General features: G+C 37.4%; 2 protein-coding genes across 10 annotated transcripts in view; one reads left to right on the top strand and one right to left on the bottom strand.

Moving 5' to 3' along the window:
• Window positions 1-2,464: 2,464 nt before the first annotated feature.
• On the bottom strand, window positions 2,465-7,203 carry LOC125237129 (protein lines). The gene is made up of 2 exons (XM_048144103.1): window positions 6,992-7,203; window positions 2,465-6,759 (listed from the first exon to the last, which is right to left on the bottom strand). Exon 2 carries the CDS (start codon window positions 6,681-6,683, stop codon window positions 4,245-4,247), a length of 2,439 nt encoding a protein of 812 aa, XP_048000060.1. The 5' UTR covers window positions 6,684-6,759; window positions 6,992-7,203; the 3' UTR covers window positions 2,465-4,244.
• A 766-nt stretch (window positions 7,204-7,969) lies between these two features.
• The window catches only part of LOC125236902 (serine/threonine-protein kinase Genghis Khan), a 102,821-nt gene continuing 85,642 nt past the window's right edge, over window positions 7,970-25,148 (top strand). For 3 of the 9 annotated variants that reach the window (XR_007178250.1, XR_007178247.1, XR_007178243.1), the window contains exons 1-12: window positions 8,102-8,271; window positions 9,622-9,796; window positions 13,450-13,623; window positions 14,650-14,771; window positions 15,462-15,566; window positions 16,092-16,196; window positions 17,106-17,254; window positions 18,708-18,801; window positions 18,979-19,035; window positions 19,802-19,856; window positions 21,235-21,365; window positions 23,890-23,976. Coding sequence is in view for 1 of the 9 variants with exons in the window: in XM_048143821.1 (XP_047999778.1) it covers window positions 9,736-9,796; window positions 13,450-13,623; window positions 14,650-14,771; window positions 15,462-15,566; window positions 16,092-16,196; window positions 17,106-17,254; window positions 18,708-18,801; window positions 18,979-19,035; window positions 19,802-19,856; window positions 21,235-21,365; window positions 23,890-23,976 (1,140 nt within the window). In the remaining 8 variants the exon portion in view is untranslated. The other 6 variants (XR_007178244.1, XM_048143821.1, XR_007178249.1 and 3 more) reach the window with 4 other exon arrangements.

Genomic DNA, 25,148 nt, shown 5'->3' with positions numbered 1-25,148 from the left:
TATCAGTGACTGTAAAATTTGAAAGAGTCTTTCAACATATAATTTTTTCAAGTTGATGTTTTTGTGCAAATCAAATTGTATTGTTTTTATATGTAAGTAAATTATGTGTATAAAATGTAAGTAAAAATGCTAAATTTATTTTACTTTGCTGGATGTCAATTAAATTGAGATTTATATGAAAAAATGTATGTGCTTCGTAGTTCGTAAAATGAAGTTGAAACTTACAGTTTTAAAGTCAGTTGTGACCTAAGTGTTGCCCTCTTTGAGTATGTTTCTATAAAGCAGAAAGAGGGTTAAAACGTTACTAAGATATTTATAATATAGTAATACTACCTATTTTTGTACCTAAATGTGGCTTACCATGAGAGAAAGGTATGAAAAGGTCGCTTAACGCACTAAAAGCAAAGGACCCTTTTATTGGAACGCCACGTATCTGTTTTATGACACTGTACAAAGATCACGCAAAAAATAAGTCATTAAAGTGATTTAATTTATAATTGTACTGTGTTAGTATAGTCAGAGACGTGTAAAGAATAACGACTGCTTACATTCTTTTTTTGTTTCTTCGAAAATGTACTAATTGGTGACGTTCAAAAAATGTAACTTGAATCGACCGTAGTGTGGTCCCACCTTTATATGAAAAAGTTGGTACAGTCACCGGCATAAATGAGTGATGATTTTTGTACCTTGTCGCTTTTAATCGTTTGACAATTTCGTATGACATTTCAAACAAGACGTTAATGTGACAAGGTATAGAAATCATCACATATTTATGCCGGTGACTTTACAGCGATACTTTTACATAAATTAGCAGTATTTATTATTTACTTGTCCTTGATGTAACGTACGTGGATTGTCTCATTTAGAGCTATCTATGGATATTTTGGGACTTAGATAAACTACCCTATTTTTGGCACTTCACAGTTGGCAACTTTACCTTGTGGTTACTCTTGTTTTGTACAAACAACTGGTACCTTTCAGGCCAATTATTGGGTAGTTACCCTATATTTATGTTTGTAATTATATGCGTGTAAACTGTAGAGAGAATACATCGGTAGTTTGTTTCCTTTTGGAGCCAGTTACCAGTGAAACTGATGAGTTATTTAATTTTTAACGGATTTTAAGTTGATTTTTCCATAACCGATGTAAGACTGTGAGACTCGAAAGCAATAATGTGTAAAGGTATATGTATAGTAAAATGTTAGAATTGTGTACAACCGATGCATTGTATGTTTTTATGTTGTAAGTTATGATAGAAATACAGTTTGGTGATACGTAATTATTATTGTTTTTCTTCTACGATGAATGAAACTATACAGATTATTGCTAGGTGGCGTCAGTACTGTCTCAATAGGGAACCTAACGGCCCAACCACGACATTGGTCCAGGTGTGACAGCGATGAGCGGCAACCATAAGTGCGAATGGAAAGTCCCATCGCTGTGTCTCGCTCCAATGTATGGCCGCCGCTCACCGCTGTCGCGCTTAGAAAAATGTCGTGGCTGAACCGTAAGAGCGTTTTCACATTATCCTATCCGATGTCGGATGGATACACCTTAACTATCTCCCTTCTATTACAGCAACAGGCAGGTACCTACCGTTTTTTAACCCCCGACGGGATGTTATATGTTTGATGTGTCTGTCTAAGGCATCGCAGCTCCCGAACGGATGAACCGATTTAGATTTAGTTTTTTTTTGGTTTGAAGTCGGGAGTGTTCTTAGCCATGTTTCATGGAAATCGGTCTATGTCGGGGGTTCTTTCAAGATTAGGTTTATTTAATTACATTAACATATTACACAATAAAAATTACACGTCAAAAAAAAAACTAAACGTAACTTAACCTAGATATCAAGTAACACATAAAGTATACAAAGCAAAACACCAATCTATTCTTAACTAATCTATTCTTAACTTACTTAACTAACTATCAGTCAAAACCCCCCCCCCCCCCCCCCCCCCCCCGCGTCATCCCCGGTGCAAAGGTGCCCAACACGCTCGCAGCATTGCCACGCTGAATCGCGATTCAAGATTTAGTTCTTTTTGTTTGAAAGCTGAATTAGTCGTCGGGGGTGTTCGTAGCCATGCTTCATGAAAATCGGTCTACTATGAGGGGGTTCTTTCAAAATTTTAATTTTGTGGTTAAGTTTTATATTCCGTCTGAGAACTAACTTAAATGATTCGATCACTCGAAGAGCCTCATAAAGCAACTGGCCTACCGCGGTTTACCACCCCTGCGGGCCTAGATGCGCGTGTGATGCTAGCTTATCGCGTTGTACATCCTTTTCGCGCCTTCTGTAAGTGCGACAAGGACGCATCGACGTGATAGGCTATATGACACTAGTGTACTAGGCCCCCTGATTTGGTGTATCCCCAGTTTCGCTTGTCCCTGCCGAACGCAGATGGTTCCATTCTTGTAATTAAAATGAGTTGGGAAAGGCTGGTGGGAGAGAATACAAAAATGAATATAAAAATATTTCGCTTTATTGATGTTAAATTATTGTTACTTAACAATAACAACTTATTGATAACTTAGTTCGATACAAAATTTAGAATTTTTCAAAAGAAATTACAAAATACGAATCCAAAAATATTTTATGACGGTAGTTTGACAGATTTTAGGACAATATTGGCAAGATCTGTCGTTTAGAGGGGTCACAGAAACTCAAAAGCGTAATATTCGTTTAACAATACAGATGATTTAAATAAATATGATTTGAGATTCTAAGCATACATAAAAAGCTTTTTTTACTGTTAAAAATATAAGTTTCCCTTGATTTTAGATCTTGACGAAAACGCTTAGATATACCATTATAAAACCAGTCTGTATGTTGTTCCCTAACTCTTAAAGCTACAACTATGTATATCTTAAAAAGATCCCGTAGTCAAAGTGATGATGTGATATGAGATGGCAAACAGAAGAAGTTATAGGCGTGTCAAAATGCGAAAAACATATTTTGATTGACACTTCTTACCTACCGTCAGTTGATATTCCCCAGTCGCTTTTCGGTGAAAGCATCGTGAGGAAACCAATCCCAATAAGGCCTACAATAGTGCGAAAAGATTTGCCTTTCGTATCGTTACGGAAACGTACGAACGTGTCATGCTATTTCAGTCAGTCTCAGTACAAGATGTATTGACATTGAAACTAGCATGACAAAATTGAACATTTCCGGAAAAATACTAAGGAAACCCTTTTCACACTACATCTGAACTTAGGTACCCTTCGGTTTGAAGGTCAGATGGCAGTCAGTTAGGTAAAATTAGGACGGATGGATGATGATTTCTACACCTATTTCACTTTAGTTTGCCAACCGACACCACACCTTAAATAATAAATAGAGCATTGCTTTAATACTGATATTACAGTTACTAATAATATGGTAAATGATGGCGATATTTACAACATTGTGGCATGAAATATAATTTAGTAAAATGTTATATACACCCGCATGGTTCTATGCTTACTTACAACTAACTATTATAGTACAACCATTATGTACCTATCATTATTTTCAAATCTAAAATATAGCTTAAATTATACGAATATATTTTATTTATTTTTAATTATTATGCAAAATAAAAATGCATTTGTTTGTATACTTTATGTATGTGCAAAAACACTTTCAAATTAGATTAAAAGCACCTTTAATAATATTACGTTAAGGCACATAATTGAGCGTTTCGCATGTTTTTCACTTCAAAATCTTTAACAAGGTGGACCAGCCTTAACAGATTTGTCACAAAAGTTTATTTACAGAAGTTTACGAAAGCCATTACAATAAAATTGTTTAAAGTATTTTTTTAATATGAATTCTGTTAAAAAATCGTCAATTTAGTGAAAAACATTGGCCCATATTAAAGGAAGACTTTTGATAATAAAAATAGACATACAAGCAATATATTACCTAAACTAAGAAAAGCTACATAAATTACATCAAATTACAGTTGATATAAATTAACTTCAGACTAATTCTAACAAGTAAGACATTTTGGAATGTATTATTTCTGGTTTGCAGTCTTTAGATTATTCCAATTGGTTCTTTTACCTTTTATTTTTAAATTTTACTCATTTCCATTTCATTTCATAGATTTATAGCAATTCTGAGAGATTTTATCTATTTCATCCATAACTATTTGGAAAAGGATATAAGTTCTAATGCCCTCGTTTCGATGCAGATTATGCATAATGCATAGGGCTAATTGAAGTTAGAAAATACACATCAGATTAAGTGAATAACTTAATCTTCAGCTCAATTCATTGCCTTCATAAAGACTCTCACATACCTCCAACAGTCTCAGTACCGGGCTAATATTATACGGGAACAAAGATCTCGATACCAGTCTACTGATCTGCAATCTGAGCCGTATTAAAACCCTCATAGTGTCGTCCAGGCCTCTGCTTCCAGCGGAGTCTGTGTGCTGACACGTTTCTATGAACTTCGGCCAGTTGCGCCTAACGTATTTGAGGAACCGAAGCAAATACAGCAAGAAACATGTCTCATTGCTCACCAAATAGTCTAGCAACACATCACTGTCATGTGACACTACTTTCAAGAACTCGATAAAGGAAGCTATAGGGTTCAGCATAGGTATTAAGTCAGGGTACATGGAATTCCTATATACTATCCCGACTGTTATATCCAAAGTGCACACCATAGATTCAATTAGGTAGTCATCCTGTTCACTAAATAAATGTATCAGCATTTTAGTGAAAGGAGTCTCCGGGTGAAATTCCATGGTGTTTCTAATAAAAACATCTAGTTTTTTCAAGACATCGCGTATAGACCTTTCTACTATTTGCATGTCTTGTATAGCATTGTAATCAGAAGAATCAATAGAGGAATCTGAGGAATCGCATCTCATCTCTTTAACCGTTACTGCTATGGATTTCAGAACTAAGAGAGACATTCTTTGTAACATAGTTTTGTCTACTTCGGTGCTAGACTGATTAGAGTCATCATTTTCATCATCCCCATAGCTTTGATCTACCAGTTGTATGGACGCTGAAAGTGGCGTAACCGTGGGGCCTAGAGAGTAGTCCCTGAGAACAGTGCATTCATTTCCTAGGAAGCCAAAACCACTTCTACTGTTTCGGACTCTAACATCATTTAAAAGCCTGAAGTCTTTCACAAATCGGACAATAGAGTGAGCCAAACAACATATCTCTTCAGGCAAAATATCTTGTAGTGCCAATGTGGAGCCATAGCATAAAACTTCATTAAACAAACTTAATAAATGCGTGTATACCATGCTGGGCAGAATGGTGTTCCTTAATAAGTCTACAAAACCCTGCAAATCGGCGTAAAATGGCTTAGTGTCTATCACTGAGAGGTTGGCTTTTACACTAATAATATTTTCCCATAGTGAGAAAAATGTTAGTATACAGTTTTCAGCATTTGCTAAATTCAGGTACCGGAGGAGTAGGAGCTTCATGTTTTTAACTAGGACAGGCCAGTGCTGCTCTAGTGTTTTGATAGTCAAGCATTTGATATGTGAGGTGTCAAATGACTCCGAGTCTGTTAGGATGACTGTGACACAACCATTCTCATTGACCCGTTCCATCCTAGATGCTGGAGGCTCTGGGGATTCTGGCTGCTCAATCCCACTAACTTGCTGATCCATAGGGAACTTTAGCACTGGCTCATGAAGTTTAAATGTAGCCGGTTTGGCTTCGACAGGCTTTTCACCTGAGGATGTTGAAGGTGCACTATGTGTTTGAAGATTGGAAAACTCATTATGGAGATTGTCTCCATGAGAGCTGGATGGCACCTGACTTGTACTACTGTAACCGACGCTACTCCTGAACGGGTTGTCTTCCTGAACATGCATGTTGCCCACCGAGTTAATGTAATTGCTATCTTCTAACGGATGCTGTTCCACATCTTTCCATTCAACTATCCTTTTAATTATATCAAGACTAAAATTAATCTTTTGTACTGTTATTCTATTAATTCTATCAAAAAGGTAGATGTTTTCTGCGATCTGTTGGAGCCAGTTCTCATCAACAGTGTCTTTAGCGACTATAAGAAAGCTTGCTAGCACTCTACTGGCCACAAATGTTATGAATTTGCTTTTATGGTCAGCAAGTTCCACAACCTCTGTAATCCAATCATGCCTGTTTCTTACAAGCAAGTCACAGGCTTGCATTAACTTTGAACATATTGTACCTGTATTATTTTGTTTTAAATATATGTCAAACATTAGCTGCATTGTGGATAAGTAAGTCAATGAGCATGTCAACGGCCATGATACAATGTTAAGCCGTCTATCGAACATTTGTGAGACTTTATGTTCCTCTACCGTGCAAAGACACTGACCTACAAGGTTTTCTTGTAAAATTCTTAGCTCAGCAAGTAGTTTGTCATCAGCTACTGTCCATTGCTGGGTTGTGCTTGAACAGGATGGTATTATCTCTTCACTAGGTAGCCGCATGATGGTCGAGCAGTCCACGGCGTCCTCGCTAACGGTCCCGCTGTCGGGAGACTCACCATGTCGAGGGAAGTCATCTGATGGCTCTGCTGGAGAAGTTTCCGAGTCAAATATATCAGTGATCTCCTCCGCCGACCTGTCGCTGCCATCGTCGATGTCGGGCGCGTCTATACGCTGCTTCTTCTTGACGGGCTGATCGGAAGCCATACCTTCATTTGATTGCAATCCGCAATCCAAGTGCCCTCGCAAAACCATTAACCCGTCGACAGGCCTGGCTCTATCAATCACGTCCGCAAAACAGATTTATATTCGAACAGCACCAATCGCCAGACTGGAAACAAAAAGACGAAAATGAATGCGTGACCTTTCGAAGTAGCTACTCAATTACGCGGACCACAAAGCCATCGCATATTTTGAGTTAAAGGGACGCTTCACAAGTATTTTCAGATACAAATCGATGAATTATTGTCTCAACTGCTACATTCATATAAAATACCATACGAAACTGGGATTTATATTAGAATTTCAATGAACTTTCCAAAATATTTTGATGGCACACATACCATTGACAGGCGGGTGAGGTTGTTGGAGTTGATAATTCTGTCGATGGAATCCATAAATCGTGGTATATCATTCACTGTAATCCAATAATGCACAATAACACAAACTTTTATGTGATTTTTCTCGAGAAAACACTATTTGTTGTAAGAAAAACTATGTTCAACAGAACATCGACTCCATTACGTACAATATGACGCTCATTCAGTTGAGGTATTCTTTACATTGGAATTTATTGTGATATTGACTAAAATGGACATAAGATGTAATTTTAACAAAATAAAAAATATTAGTTAAAATTAAAAACACAACATAAAATAATTTTAGCTCTTTAAATATTAAATCCTGTTAATTTGTATTGCAACGAGTTTACACTTTCCGCTGGCATTTCCGGATAGGACGTTGCCAGCACAATGCTCCCGAATTTAGCAATCTCGGTAGCCAACCGGTTGGAATGTGATTGTAGGAGGCAAAGTTAAGGGCGTGCTACATTTTCCTTTAACACCAAAATATATTTTATTTATGAATTCTGGAAGTAAATTACAGTGAAATAAGACCATAATAATACTGGCTTTCTTAAACTTATAGTTTTGAAAATATTTCAAGCTATTTAAACACAAAACTTAATTTATTAACACACCTGAGTGAGATGAAGGTATAGTTAGAGCGAGACAAAAGTTGCCTTTGATAGATCGTAGGGATTTAAAACAAATTGAGACAATTGTAGAGTCCTTCGAACAGCAAAGAAATGAAACTTATTTTATAAGAATCAATTGCTATTTATATACAAATGTATACCTTTGAATAGATTTTACTAGTTTCATCTTTTGCAATTAAATAAGCCACAATTTCTAATTTGTGTATTTGTATGTTATTGGTTGTCTTTGGTTTGAGTCTATGGTTTTTCCGCTCTGTTTGACGCAGTGGATGATTCGTACTGTGAGCGATCTTATACGGGATAAAGCCTTTAGCAAGTTTGTCAAGGAACGTCAAACAAAATGGATTCGACCGAGCCCTCTGGCTACCCCCGAGTAAAATGTCCGCTTCGGGGACTTTTTAACTAATTTATTAACCCCTAAACTTATCGAAAAATTCAGGTGAATATTATAATGTTGAAGCTAAAGTGTTTTCACAAAGTGACAACAATGAGTCATCTCAGTGTTTTTGCATAACAATCGATAGAATGGATTTAGGTTAAGATCTCTGTGCTATAGGATTCGGAACAATACAAAATTAAAACTGGAAATATAGCATTACAACGGGCTGTTATTTTCGTCTCACGCAAGTAATATGTTATTGTTTATTTATAGGTTCGATGCGGAAACGTATCGATATGTCATCGGTGTTCTAACTATAGTTTTTTTGTGAAAAAAAAATGATTTGGTATTTAGATTCAAATCTACGTTTGGATTGGGTTGCGAAAGAGTTGTAATATCGAGTGTCGCCGCAACCTTGTGATGAATGGATAGAAAGTAATTTGTCGCCTTTTGTGTACTAAGACAATGGTGAAATTCGCTTTGATTTCCTGCTCTATAAGCTGTTATGGGCGTTTTAGTTTTTTTGCTCCCCCACTGTAATTTTTATTCTCTTTGCCTCTTTTATTATTAATATCGGCTACTGTTGATGAAAGCTTGATTATAAGGTAAACAGAGATGCTATTAATATTTAGATATCTAGTGACTAAGGTTTTTAAACATTAAACATTCAACTTATTTATTTATTTTTATCTCTTATCTTTGAGAGCTGGTAGCTTCATTGGTTTGATTACAAAACTTGTGTTGACATAAAGCAGCTGTAAATGCTTTGTAAATATTATTATCTGATAAAAATCATAACTTGTGTCAAGTCATGGTATCTAACTTCAATATAAGTTCCTTTTGATATCTGTTATATCTCTTGATGGCAACAATATATTTATTTACAATGATAATGTTTAATATGGGTTGAGTAATATGACACTAAAATGCTAATTAACTGACTAGACCGCAGCATGCTGTTGCAAATGGGTATAATATGTAAATCAAGTTTATTTTATTAATGAATAGTTTTAGTAAACTTTCCAGTTTATAGTTACATCATAAGTTTGAGTGGCATAATTCGTATAAATTTTGATTGAATTGAAATTCATCAAATTTCAGATTTGGTTGATGTATTTTGTCAGGAGCTTAGCTAGTTTTTATGCACTGAAAAAAGTTATTGTGTACAAAGTCTGTATTCAAATGTTTATGGTTCCCATAATTTCCTAAGTTTGTGATATAGTATACTAACCTTGGCTATAAAACGGTATGTAACTGTGACTATTTGTAGGAATACTTCAGTTGGTATTTAAAATAAAGACGAGTATCTTTACAATTGCTTGATTATAATTGATAAAAACTATTGCAAGTCATTCCTTCTTCATCATTCTAGGAAACATATTTTATTTATTAAGCAGGCAGGCAATTAGAAAACTGATATAGCCTGTAACCATTGACAGTAATCATAGCCGAGTTGTATACATATGTATTATGCTTGTCTAGTTGACCATGCCTTCTGGGTGTTTGATCCAAGATCTCACTACTCGGTTGCTCAAAAAATGTTTATAGTGTACATTTGTAATTATATCAAATTCTTTAACTGTTACCATTTCTTCCAGGTACATGCAACCATGGATCAAAGCAACACACACAATAAACTGCCTTAAGTTTACGGTAGCTTTTCTACATATTAGTGTTAGTGTACGGACATGCTAGTGTAGTGCAAGTGCAGAATGTCGGACGACGAGGACTCTTCACCGGACTGGGCGCTGGTGCCCTCTAACAATGTGCCAAGTGAGTGGATGTGTTTATATTTTATTTCTTAATATAGTCCTCATAAGACAATCGGGCGTGAAATCCGTCTAGCAGTAGTTTACACTGTCTGGCTCACTTATTGAAATCCATGATTATCTAAATAATATATCTACATAGAAAATTTAACAAATCACTTCATCTCCTAGTCTGTTAAAAGGTGAAAACTAAGATATTTGGACGTAAACTACCATAATAAATAAATATTATAGGACATTCTTACACTGACTGAGTCCCATGGTAAGCTCAAGAAGGCTTGTGATGTGGGTACTCAGACAATAATGTGTATAATATACAAATATGTAGAAATACCCAATGACCATACTAAATGTACTGCTATATACATATTTTACTTTAGTTTAAGGCTGATACAGATAAGCAAGTTGGGGGACTGTATGCCTATGTTGTAGTCTGCATGCATTTCTCATACAAGTTACATTCTATCTGTATTAGGTTATAGTACTACTCAAAAAAAAAAGGTTGGTAAGATATGACCTAAATTATATTCCAGCTGATACATTCACAGGAAAATATTGTTTTTTTTCCTACTGCTAATTTTATTTTCTTTATACCCACTGAAGTAAATGCACAACATTGTATTGAGCAAGTACCTACACAGATTTATCACCTTATCCCAATATAAGGAAAACATATACTTATAAATACAGATCCACACCAATGTGCATGGCAATATAAAACTGAACCTTATGAGATTTCTAAAAGGTTTATAATAGTAAACAAAAGTTGTTGACGGACGAACAATAAAATTGTTTAACATGCATCATTACCTCAGTTTTATCCTGTTGAATGAATCACACCATTAAATTGATACAATAGGTATCAATTAGTTGTTTACTGATTCAAAGTTCCTAATGATAATTATGCGTAACTCGGCGAGGATGGTGTTCGATGTTTTATGTGTTTACTAGCTTTTGTCCGCCGCTTCGATCTCGTTAAATTAGAAATTTTCTGAATGCTTGCCAGGACGGAGGTTGTTAGCACACCCAGCATACGCCTCTGACCGGCGGCCTGTATCGTGCCGGTACGTGCATTTGAGCAAGCTCGAGGAGCCTCCCGTCCCTCCCTCTCTGTTACGGCTCAGCCACGACATTGGTCTAAGCGCGACAGCGGTGAGCGGCGGCCATACATTGGAGCGAGACACAGCGATGGGACTTTTCATTCGTACGTATGGGTGCCGCTCACCGCTGTCGCGCTTAGACCAATGTCGTGGCTGGGCCGTTAGGACCAGCGCCTCTGCGTCCTTGCAGCAGTAACTGCTGGATGGTGTAGTCACAGTACAGTACAGTACAGTACAGTGCTCCATACAAATTACCACCCCCCATTTTAGGGAAACGTAGGGTTAGAAAGAGACAAAAAGAAGCCTATGTTACTTCCCATCCTTTCAACTATCTCCACTTAAAAAAATCACGTCAATTCGTCTCTCCGTTTTGACGTGAAAGACGGTCAAACAAACAAATACACACACTTTTCCATTTATAATATTAGTATGGACCTTCAGTAAAAAGTGTAATGAGATCTTTAGCCCATCTACTAACAAAAATTCTGTTAACATGGCCTTTGCACATGAACCGTAAGGTCCCTTTTAAAAAGAAAGCCACATCTTTTGAATGTTACCCGTGTTTGTTACGCCATTACAGAGCCTTTTAGGTATTGTTCACATATGGAGGGGGATATCCTTTACAATTATTCGAATACCATTTCCTGCCCATTGTTTCTAATGACACCTGTATGGATTTGGGGATAAGCTTGAATATTCATTTCTCCATTACAAGTATGTTTTGATAAAGATCTTTAAAGATTTTATCGGTAAAGATCCTCGTGGTGATTTCGTAAATATAATAGTCATAGTACAGGTGGCGTTAGTTAAATATTGCAAACGAGAGTGTAGTTCAATCGCGACGGCTTGCCAGAGTGGTTTAAAAACTAGTTTGCAATATTCTTACGCCCCGAGTTACACACAATGTTAATCACACTTGCAAATCTTGCAATAAAAAAAGAAAATAATTATAACTCCCGCTACTCCTGCATACAATCGCACACTTATTGAGCAAGTGTGATAAAAAAATACTTGATATATGAAAATGGAAAACCGAAAATGCTAAACATTAAGTATATGTGATCATAGTTACTACCAGATCAAATGTATTTATAGAGTTTGTTAATGAAACTTCCTCATTGCAACATGTAGGGGAAATTCTATATAACAATTATATTTTATTTATTGACAATAAGTAGACTTTGTGTGTTTAACATAGGGATATGAATTGTCTATTAAACTGTGTCAACAATGGTGCCTATCAGTTCAGGGCTTGACCTAAATTCTTGAACGCCACATGAGTTATGCAATATTGATTTGACTGACACGTATAACTTGTAACATTCTGATATATATATTAGAGCTTAATTGTGATCACAAATAATCCGAATTAAAATACTAAGCTTTGGCACAGTATGATAAAGAGTACTATCGTACAGTATGGCCATTCCCGCTCCCCGCTGAAAGTGCCACCCACCCCCTCTCGGTTACCTCACAGTTACCGCCTGTCAAAACCGCGAACAGTCGATCTGTCATATTTCACTCATACAAGCATATTACGCGTTCACCTACACGAGTTTAGACTGTGCTAGGAACGAGCCTCTTTCATGTATTTGATCGCCAGTGTCCGACGTGTGGCTTTGGTATGTTCAGGGACTTCAGGGTATGCAAACGCTTACGATAATATAGTTATCATAGGTATCTTGATTGCTCTTTCGTATTGAAGCGACAGAGCCAGTCGGCGGTTTTGTTCGGCGTGTAGGGCCAACGATTGTCTATTCGGTGAGGCCGGCTGGGAAAATTGAAATATCGAGAGCGTAGGTCTCCCTTTTAGCCTTAGCAAAAATGCTTTAGTATTAGTAAGTCCGCTGTAGATGACACGAGATCTCGGAGATCTCGATTGCGAGTTTCATTACAATGAAGCATTGGATTGGTCAGCTGAATTGAATATGATGTCAGTAGTCCGCAATTTATCTATTGTCAATCCCTAAATCGTATAGAATCGTGTCATATACTTGAAAATTTCGACCCTTGCCGCCGTGACCGGTTGGCCGAGTGGTTGAGGCATCCGTGGCTATAACGGAGTACGCTGGTTTGAATCCAGCATCGGATACTTGGAGGCCTTGGTCATTTATTCTTTGTATATGACATTTATTTCAGTTTATCGTATAGAATGCCAAGTACCGTAACATAACATAAGGTTCATCGAACAATTTGTAATTCTCGATCGCAATTTAAATTGAACGGATTTACGTGCTGCAAACGATGGTCCGTCGAGGCATTCGGTGCGCTCCCTCTATAAAATTAGATTCACTGCCAGCAACACATACCTTCTGTTCACCCTCGTACACAATCTACGTGGGCAAACATTTGCCTGCCGCCTAAATTAAAGACAACTACGCCTTCGTCGCCTTGCTCTCAAAATTTGTATACCATAAAGTGCCACATAGTAAAACTGATGAAATGTTGTTACATATATGTTGTTACCTATGTACACCTATGTTGTACAAATCAATCTATTCCTTAATCAAGACGATCGATCGTCGCCAACTTGTTCATTATAATCCTATCTTTCCAGTCCTGGGCATCAAGCGTCTCAAGCAGATCGAGACGTTGTTCCTCGCGCGGCGCCTCCAAGGGCACGCCGGGCTCAGCGTGGAGACGCTCCTCGACGTGTTGTTGGTGTTGTACGACGAGTGCTGTGGCAGCAGTTTGAGGAGGGAGAAGGCTGTTGCTGACTTCATACAACACGGTAAGAAAAAGCTTCGGGCGCCAATTGTAACGTTATTACTTAGCGGCCCTCTTGGCATCACACGTCTCGAGCAGATCGAGACGTTCCTCCAAGGGCATGCCGGGCTCAGCGTGGAGACGCTCCTCGACGTGTTGTTGGTGTTGTACGACGAGTGCTGTGGCAGCAGTTTGAGGAGGGAGAAGGCTGTTGCTGACTTCATACAACACGGTAAGAAAAAGCTTCGGGCGCCAATTGTAACGTTATTACTTAGCGGTCCTCTTGGCATCACACGTCTCGAGCAGATCGAGACGTTCCTCCAAGGGCACGCCGGGCTCAGCGTGGAGACGCTCCTCAACGTGTTGTTGGTGTTGTACGACGAGTTCTGCGGCAGCAGCTTGAGGAGGGAGAAGGCTGTTGCTGACTTCATACAACACGGTAAGAGAAAAACTTCGGGCGCCAATTGTAACGTTATTACTTAATTAGTGGTCCGTAATGTTACTTATATGGAGACGCTCCTTGACAGTTGTTGGTTTTGTACGAATGCTGCGTCTTAACTACTTAATTTTATAGACCTATAGCTTCTAGTAAAATATAGTGAAAAGTTGAAAACGCTCTATTGTTATGTGTGTTTTAATAACAATAGCATCTTCAATTCTCTGACTTCATTAGTAACCTAACGTACATTATACAACATAGTAAATAGGCCGTTTGCCATTCCATGACAGATTGTTTCACCCAGGGCTCGATGTGTTTCACGTTTTACATGGTAAAAGTACATGCAATGAAATATTAAAACGCCATATTGAACTGATGATATATTATATCCCATGGCTAAGCTGAAAATTTAAGCATAGTAGTATAGTCACCGGCAATAACATCGCACAAAAGGCCGAAAAAATCGGACACAATCTTATCTCTAGAGCCAGCCTTATTTTTGTAAGATCGTTATTGCTGGTGACTGTACTTAACAGTTGCCCTTTTTTTTTTCAAGTTTTCCAACTAGCCATATTCCCCATACTTACAAGCATTTCTTTGTATCCTCTACAGTGAAGCCAGTGGCGACAGCCCTCAAACGGCTGCGGTTGTCGCGCGATGACTTCGAGCTGGTTAAAGTGATCGGCCGAGGCGCCTTCGGAGAGGTGTGCGTCGTCAGGGCGTCTTTTATGCAGGTACGATAGCTCTCTTATCTCTATACCTAGATATTTTTCTAGCACCAACGTCAAATTGTTAGTGCTTGACAAAATAAAAACATCGATAATCCTTTTATCGATAAATAGGGACATGAGGTTATTATTTACCCCTAATAATAATCTCTAAAATCTTGAATAATCATGTAAACTATTAAAATATGGTTCGATTTAATATTATTGTCCATTTATTTTCAAATATGTGACATTTGTATAAAACATTAAACATACATTCTAGCCTATATTCCCTAAACGCGGTAGGCAGAGCACATGCAACTACTCAAGATTCAGTGCCACGGCAAAAATTAATGACATTATAATAATTAATGACGTATCATAATGTAAGTTATCGGTGAACTAAATATCGGAAGGAAGTCACTAGTGTCACTTCGTTCGTGCTAGAAAAATATCTAGGTATACTTATCTCCCAAGATATTTGCCAGCCAAAACTACCTTGGAGTCAAAGACGGAGTTATTTAAAAGTTAATTAGAAGACAAGTAAAGTCTAAGAAAAAAGGTACTTCGGAAATATCTAGAAAAATCGAAGCTCGTTCACATGACCATAATTTTTGACCTAACCGATTGTTTTACTCAATGTCATAGCAGCTACATGCCATGCCTTTAGTTTTTTTTTTTCCAGTTTAGTAATAAAATTTAATTTTGTATTTTCAGGGCACAGATGCAGGCGCGAACACGGTGCCCGGTGGTACCGTTTCGACTACGACGGGCGAACGGGTGTACGCCATGAAGATACTCAACAAATGGGAGATGCTCAAGGTAAGTTTGCCTTCAACAATGTTTTATCTGAAAAGTCTACAGTAAGTTTGTACCACATAATGGCAAACAAGCATACGGCCCGCCGGATGGTAAGCAGACAGCCTAGGTTACTTTTTTTATTAACTTTCAATTGCATTATATGTGGGCTATGTGTTTTTACGGGTCAAATCTTTTTTGACTTTACCGTGACCGTCCTCAAGTTGACGTACTACTTGCTCTATCCAGATAAAGCAGAAATTTTGGACACGCCTATTATTATTTATGTAAGTCAAATGACACGGAGTTGCTCTGATGAAGGAGACAAAAGGTAGGAACTGAGATAAAACAACTTAACGTGCGGGCACACTAGTGGGATAAACTTTATCGCATCGATGCATCTCTATCGCACTTACAAATAGTGCGAAAAGGACGGCTAGACATTATACGCGACCGTGCTTGCCTGCGTGGAAAAAACAGTCTGATAAAATCCTGCAATCATAAATGAAATTTTTACTAAAAACTTATCAACTCATTGTCTGTTTACAGCGCGCGGAGACAGCATGTTTTCAAGAGGAGCGAGATGTGTTAGTGTATGGAGACCGGCGGTGGATCACCAACCTTCATTACGCCTTTCAGGACGAACACAATTTGGTGAGTAGCTTATCACACTTTCTCACATATTTAGTGTTAAGTGGGATCCACATATCGTATCGCTCGGAAATACGATGTGTAACAAAGCGCGTTTAAGGGCCAGTTGCATCAACCACATTTGATAGACTTATCATCGTCACGCAGCAGACGTCTGTGGAACATCCCATACATGGGACTCAGCCCCGGGTCATAAAGCTCGCACCACCCAGATTTGGCTGCAAAGGAATGTTCCGGACTTCATCAAGGCAGATGATTGGCCCTCTTCTAGTCCCGACTTAAATCCCCTGGACTATAAATTGTAGTCAGTGTTAGAGGACATGGTCTGCTCTAAACGCCATACCAATATCGATTCTCTAAAAAAATCTTTGAAGGTAGCAGTGGCAAATTTTCCAATGGAGACAGTGCGTAAATCTATAGACGAGTGGCCGGATCGTTTGAGGGCATGTATTAAAGCTAAAGGCGGGCATTTTGAATAAAAAATATATTGTTTAGAAACCTTATTAACTTACCTACAAATAAACATTTACTTGTGGTAAATAAATTACATTATTTTAAAAATATGTTTATTTTCATTTGTAACAGAACTTATGGCTAGACTATGTAAATGTGGGAGAATGACTTCCTTCATATAAGACCAACATCAACTAAAAACTATGGTGTTTTATAGAGTTTAGAAAAAATCTGTGTTGGCTGAGATTTGAAGTCACCACCACGGAATCGCTAGCCCGTTATTCATCTGAGCTAGGAGACTTAACCCATTACCGTAAATAACTCCATCGCATATCATACTATAAAGGACTCTAGTGACATTTTACCATAAAACTGATCTTGACAGTGTAAAACCGTATTTTTTTCCACTTTTAATATATTTAAATATATTTGTTAGATAAAATGAGCCGTCTTTTCCAGTACCTGGTGATGGACTACTACTGCGGAGGCGATCTCCTGACCCTTCTATCGAAGTTTGAGGACCGTCTACCCGAAGATATGGCCCGTTTCTACATCGCTGAGATGGTCCTCGCTGTACAGAGCGTCCATGAACTACGATATGTGCACAGGTAAATAAACTCATACGACAGTGTGTCTGTTTGTTTGTCCGTCTTTCATGACAAAACGGAGCGACGAATAGGCTAGTTTCCTACTAGTCAAATCAGCTTCTTTTTATGAACTGTCAAAACGATTTGCTAATATGGAATTACTATGAAATACTGAGGAGTGACGTAATTCATTTACTTTATATGTTTCTCTTTGACTTACATACATACAACATACAATCACGCCTGTATCCCATGAAGGGGTAGGCAGAGCACATGAACTACCTACTCAAGTTTCAGTGCCACTCTTGGCAAAAAGGGGTTGAAAGAAAACGAAATTGTGACATTCTCTTTGACTTATTAAATAGAAATTATGTTTAAAATTATTATTATTATTATTATTTAAGCTTTATTCTTCCATATAAAACCTTTTTGTTACATTATATATATATATATTTTACATTGTGTTCTTCAAATATTTAAATATGTTCTATTTGTGGCTCTTCTTGGTGTCATTTTATATGGATCCCTGTATGGGTAAAAGCTTGTTTCTCTCTTGTTTAAAAATAACTACTGTCCATATTTTTCTTCTAATTATGTGGTGCTTTATTTCGTGCACTGCCTAAAATATTTTATTTTAAGTATAGGAAACTAGCCTATTGACGTGATTTTGAAGTTCAGATAGTTCGAGTGCATTAGGCTATTTTTTGTCTCTTTCTAACCCCCCACTTCCCTAAAATAGGGTGTTTTTGTGGAGCACTTCGCAATTTTCGAATGTAACGCTGGCGAGGCCGCGGGAAAAAGCAAGTACCTAAGTATAAAAAAAAAAACACTTTGTCACGCGAAATTCTTCACGATGTCCTCTTCTCGTCTACGACTTTAGCAACTTATTCTGAGACTCTGGGTTATATTATTTTCTTTCAACCGATCAGACAGGTAATATAATTTTATTACTTTCCATTTAAGTTCTAAATTAGTCAAATAACCCACCCCGCATCGTTCCCGACGCAAAAGTGCCCATCACACTGGCCGCGTTTCCACGCTGAACCGCGATGGACAACCTCTGCGCCAAGAACGACCCGGAGCGGGGGTTGAGACCGCTCTCTTGCGGACGACGCCCCAGCTCCCGGAGGAAGGTTTTTGCTTCCACACACCAGCACCCACTACCCCACTAGTCTCCACGGCTACCGGAACAAATAAATAATTTGATAAGGCCGAGTACTCCGACCGATCAGACTAAAATAAAGATTGTTGTTTGCTTGCCTTTGCAGAGCAGAGGATGATAGGAGACTAAAAGAGACAGAAATTTAAAAAAACTAAATATGACGCTTTTAACTGTGTATTCTAAAATCTACCACCAGTTTTTCATCAGTAGTTTCGTCGATATTGAGGATGTAGTATGGTCCAGTATTTAAATCGTGAATTAACATAAATGTTTGTTATTTCTGCTACTTATATTTGTTTGTTTGTATTACAGAGACATCAAGCCAGATAATGTTTTGCTGGATGCGAGCGGACACATCAGACTCGCTGATTTCGGCTCGTGCCTTCGACTGGGAGACGACGGGAAGGTAACACACATAGTTATAAATAGAGACCATACTTGGTGAATGCAATAACTCCGAAAAAATGTATTCATTGTTAAAATCGACATTTTTTGGTCTAGAAAAAAAGATTTGAGATTGTTGAGTAAACATAATTAACATGAACCAGTTGATATGTTACGTAATAATTATTGAACATTGCAGGTACAAAGCAACGTTGCTGTTGGAACGCCTGATTACATATCACCCGAGATTCTTAGGGTAAGTAAAACAAGTAATGACAGAATAGAATAGAGAATTTATTTGCATACAATATAATTATAACATACATGGACCCTGATAAGGTTGTAGCAAAGAAGTGTTAAGTTACTTAGGTTATTAGAGAAATTGTAGTAATTTATATTATTAAATTAAAACGGGACTTAATCGCGTTAAACTTCCCGTTGTCTGACCGTGACCACGGACGTAATGTCACGTCCGAGGAGCTAAATATAAACGTAAGTTTTCCGCGATTAAGTCCCGTTATAATTTAATAATAATAATAATATGCTCGTGTTAGGGCCCCCACAGACGGGAGACAAAACTGTTTTGTCTCCGTCGCTCGGTCTATGGGCTAGTATGAAGGTGCGCACACGAGGCGACGCAACTTTTCATACAAATACGAAAGTCGCCGAGCAACTGTTGCCTCCGTGTGCGCGGGGCCTTATAGTAATTTATCCTAATATCGATATACCTATATTGATACATTTATATATGAATTTTAGATCAGATCGCTAACCCATGTAAACATAAACTGTTGTTATTATTCACTAGCTTTTGCACACGGCTTCGCTCGAGTTAGAAAGAGACAAAAAGCAGTTTATGTCACTCTTCATCCCTTCAACTATCTCCATCTAAAAAATCACGTCAATTCGTCCCTCCGTTTTGCCGTGAAAGACGGACAAACAAACAGACACACACACTTTCCCATTTATAATATTAGTATGGATTAGTATGGATTTCATTGCTGACTCTCGTATGTTCTCAGGCGATGGAAGACGGACAAGGAAGATACGGCCCTGAATGCGATTGGTGGTCTTTAGGTGAGTGTACAATTACATACATACATACATACAATCACGCCTGTATCCCATAAAGGGGTAGGCAGAACACATGAAACTACTAAAGCTTCAGTGCCACTCTTGGCAAATAAGGGGTTGAAAGAAAACGAAACTGTGACATACAATTGTACATTTAAAATTCAATAGCAGACATAAAATGGCGCAATACTTCAGCTCGTATAGCGAGAACCCGCCGTGCGGGTTCTCCGGCATCTGAGAGAAGTTTACGAGTGCCCACCAGGCGGGTGCTTGGTTGCGAAAGTACAAAGTACAAAGTTTAAGTACAAAGACATATATAAACTCCGTACAGACAGATAAAGTCTAAGAAAAAAACGTACCTCAGTACCATACAGAAAAAGGTACGGTGGCCTAGATGGCATTACACCTTTGGGGTACGCTCAGCTAGATGGCGCTAGTATTTATATTTGACATTTTAAAACATATCGACATCATATCAAGCTAAGAATATGGGCCAAATTGTCAAAACTGAGATTCAAAAGTTTTAAGCCTGTGTCAAGTCTATGCACTGTGATTAGTGATTACACATTTTACTTCGACAGTAACTCTCTATAATACTCGATCCTCTTTGGTAGGTATATATCTGATAATATGTTGTCTATCATTTGAACAAATCTTCCCGAGATTATAGGAAGTTACAGACATGAAGAATCGTAAAAAGTGTGTATGTTTTTTTTATACATACTTACATACAATCACGCCTGTTTCCCAGAGGGGTAGGCAGAGATCACGGATTTCCATTTACTATGACAATCCACTTTCGGTTGATACACTTTCATAACGTTTCTCATACACGCTCGTCGGTTTCGAGTACTTCTGACCTGGCCTTTTTGCAATAATATTTTTTTTATGTATATTTTTTTCCAAAGCTGTAATGTATGGCTTGTAATCAATGGCTTCGTGCACTCCATAATACAATATTCACTTTAAAAAAATCAAAGTACCTATTGAAAGTGACTGACATCAATTTTATGGTGCTGTTTCTGTTGTAGACAAGAACGAGTGAAACAGTTTTTAGAATATAACATATAAATAAATAAATATTGGGGACACCTTACACAGATCAACTTAGCCCCAAACTAAGAAAAGCTTGTACTATGGGTGCTAAGCGACGATATACATACTTAAATAGATAAATACATACTTATATACATAGAAAACATCCACGACAGGAACAAATCTCTGTGCTTATCACACAAATAAATGCCCTTACCGGGATTCGAACCAAGGACCGTGGCTTGGCAGGCAGGGTCACTACCGACTGAGCCAGACGTATCGTTGAAGATATATTAGATTTGAACCAATTTTCCTCATTGATAACATCGTTTTTATTTGTTTTCAGGCGTGTGCATGTACGAGATGCTATTCGGAGAGACGCCATTCTACGCAGAGTCTCTTGTGGAAACATACGGCAAGATTATGAACCACGCTCGTTCTTTCAGCTGTCCGCCGCCTCTAGAACATGCTAAACAGGTAAACATACAATATAATAAATATGTATGTATGTATGAGATGCTATTCGGAGAGACGCCGTTCTACGCGGAGTCTCTCGTGGAGACATACGGCAAGATCATGAACCACGCTCGTTCGTTCAGCTGCCCGCCGCCTCTAGAACATGCTAAACAGGTAAACATACAATATAATAAATATGTATGTATGTATGTATGAGATGCTATTCGGAGAGACGCCGTTCTACGCGGAGTCTCTCGTAGAGACATACGGCAAGATCATGAACCACGCTCGTTCATTCAGCTGCCCGCCGCCTCTAGAACATGCTAAACAGGTAAACATACAATATAATAAATATGTATGTATGTATGAGATGCTATTCGGAGAGACGCCGTTCTACGCGGAGTCTCTCGTGGAGACGTAAGATCATGAACCACGCTCGTTCTTTCAGCTGTCTACCGCCTCTAGAACATGCTAAACAGGTAAACATACAATATAATAAATATGTATGTATGTATGTATGAGGGTGTCCTGCCGTTTCGCCAAAAAACGTTTCGTCAAATTTCATTTCCCAATAATCATTTCGCAATAGTTTCATTTCCCAAAGTATTGTTTGGCAAAGGTATGTTTCGCAATGATTTTGTTTGGTCAAATTATCATTTGGCACAATTTTACTTAGTCAAATTTTATTTAGTCAAAACTTTATTTCGCAAACGTTTTTAATGGCAAAACTTATATCCCAAAAACATGTTTGGTCAAAATTTCACATCGCAAATTTCGAAAATATTTAGGCATTTTCATTTCTACGGGATTAATTTAATTTACCGAAGATTTTTTTTGTCAAATGATAATTTCAGTTTTATTCCCAAGGCTTCAGTTGGACACCAAAAGTTTGCTCAACTTTATTTTTGTCAAATTAATATTACTGGACAAAATTATTTTGTCAACTATTTTTTTGTCAAAAAATGTTTCTACAAATTACACCCCCGTTTGACAATAAACCACGTTTGACAATAAATATTACAAGGCATAAATGTAATGTAATAATTTTATTAGTATTGTAACAGAAAACTCGTGCGTGACAGGATCAGTTTAGGTGCGACGACGAGCGAAGCGAGGAGGAGCGTGTTAGGTTGACAGTGAGCAAATGGCGTTTTAAAGTAATTAAAAATTAATAGAACATAATGGTCTTGAAAACATAAGGAACATAATGGACATGTAAGTGAAATTGTCATCCTTGACATTTGCAGCAGGAGGAAAGAAAGTAGGTATGACATAAAGTCGCCGTCAATAGAATTTGTGAACAATGTAAACAAACCTTGTTAGTCAAAATGTCTTTAATTTCCATTCTAACTCATCAGACACTGGCTAAATCCATGTGTTATTTAATCAATTCATCTCACATTATGTTCCTCAACCTTTAAAATAATAAAATTGTGCAAAAATATTGATATTTTATATAATGGTTTGTTTACATTGTTGACAATTTCTATTGACAGCGATTTTACACATTATTTCACACAAATCTTGGACACATAGTATAAAATCAACAAACAAATTTCCAGTGCACCATTTAATTACAATATATTGGGAAATGGAAATTTTGCCTAACAATACCTTTGACTAAATAATATTTGGTAAAATGAAATTTGACCAAGTAAATATTTTGGGAAACAAATACTTGCCAAAAAAAGTTTTGCTAAATGTCAATTTGCGATAAGTTGTTTTGACAAAAGTTTATTTGGGAAATGATAATTTGGGAATAATAGTTTGGGATGTGAAACTTTGGGAAACGTTTTTTGGCGAATCGTCAGTAAACCATGTATGAGATGCTATTCGGAGAGACGCCATTCTACGCGGAGTCTCTCGTGGAGACATACGGCAAGATTATGAACCACGCTCGTTCGTTCAGCTGCCCGCCGCCTCTAGAACATGCTAAACAGGTATATAATATAATAAAATAAATATAGACAGAGTATGTATATTGTTTAACGAAGACCTCGGCCAAGGTACGTCTACTATAGAAGTTTGCCTCGTGAGAACGTCGCTTCGTGACGTGCCTTGCTCTGTGTGGGCCGTGGCTGTTGAAATAGAAACAGTAGCCAGACTCCTGGTGTTCAACACTATTTTAAAAGGAAACTAAAATTCTTAGTGTAATTTCAATTATATTACATACATTTTAAATTATCGTGATTGGCTAGACGTATATTTAATTAAGACAGTATGTCCAATAATTTTAATACTTAGGTTCCCCCACATCTAGCGTCTCGCGAGCGTCGCGTCGGGCCAACTGCATGGGCAAAGCCTGACGCGGCGTCTTTTTCCATACAGTTGGCCCGACGCGACGCTCGCGAGACGCTAGATGTGGGGGGACCCTTAATCCAACACAGAGTAATCCAGACTTTCATTTACTAAAATATTATGGTAAGACACACTATTTTGTCTGTCTTTACTAACACTCCGTTTGAGAAATTGAACGAAATGGTATTGGTATAATGTACATACAAGTGATCCTTTAAATATGATGAATTTTAAATATTTATTTCAGGTGTCAGACGAGGCTACGGACTTGATTAGGAAACTAATATGCGCTGCTGACCAAAGGCTGGGAAAGAATGGCTTGCAAGATTTCAAGGTAAATTTAATTTTCTCAAACATGCAATGAAATATTGTCTTTACGTTCCTTAAAATGGGCTGGGAAGTATCGCTTTTTGGGGGTGTCCTGCCGTTTCGCCAAAAAACGTTTCGTCAAATTTCATTTACCAATAATCATTTCGCAATAGTTTCATTTCCCAAAGTATTGTTTGGCAAAGGTATGTTTCGCAATGATTTTGTTTGGTCAAATTATCATTTGGCACAATTTTACTTAGTCAAATTTTATTTAGTCAAAACTTTATTTCGCAAACGTTTTTAATGGCAAAACTTATATCCCAAAAACATGTTTGGTCAAAATTTCACATCGCAAATTTCGAAAATATTTAGGCATTTGCATTTTCATTTCTACGGGATTAATTTAATTTACCGAAGATTTTTTTGACAAATTTAACTTAAAATTGTCAAATGATAATTTCAGTTTTATTCCCAAGGCTTCAATTGGACACGAAAAGTTGGCTCAACATTATTTTTGTCAAATTAATATTACTGGACAAAATTATTTTGTCAACTATTTTTTTCTCAAAAAATGTTTCTACAAATTACACCATGCAAAACCACGTTTGACAATAAATATTACAAGGCATAAATGTAATGTAATAATTTTATTAGTATTGTAACAGAAAACTCGTGTGTGACAGGGTCAGTTTAGGTGCGACGACGAGCGAAGCGAGGAGGAGCGTGTTAGGTTGACAGTGAGCAAATGGCGTTTTAAAGTCATTAAAAATTAATAGAACATAATGGTCTTGAAAACATAAGGTTTCTTATTAATAGAATGTATCCGGACATACATGTACCTAAGTGAAATTGTCATCTTTGACATTTGCAGCAGGAGGAAAAAAAGTAGGTACGACATACACATTATTTCACACAAATCTTGGACACATAGTATAAAATCAACAAACAATTTCCAGTGCACCATTTAATTACAATATATTGGGAAATGGAAATTTTGCCTAACAATACCTTTGACTAAATAATATTTGGTAAAATGAAATTTGACCAAGTAAATATTTTGGGAAACAAATACTTGCCAAAAAAAGTTTTGCTAAATGTCAATTTGCGATAAGTTGTTTTGCCAAACGTTTATTTGGGAAATGATAATTTGGGAATAATAGTTTGGGATGTGAAACTTTGGGAAACGTTTTTTGGCGA

The sequence above is a fragment of the Leguminivora glycinivorella genome, chromosome 20, assembly GCF_023078275.1.
Source record: "Leguminivora glycinivorella isolate SPB_JAAS2020 chromosome 20, LegGlyc_1.1, whole genome shotgun sequence".
Classification (NCBI taxonomy): Eukaryota; Metazoa; Arthropoda; class Insecta; order Lepidoptera; family Tortricidae; genus Leguminivora; species Leguminivora glycinivorella.
The sequence above is the reverse complement of the archived record's forward strand: the minus strand, read 5'-3'. Positions and strand labels throughout refer to the sequence as shown.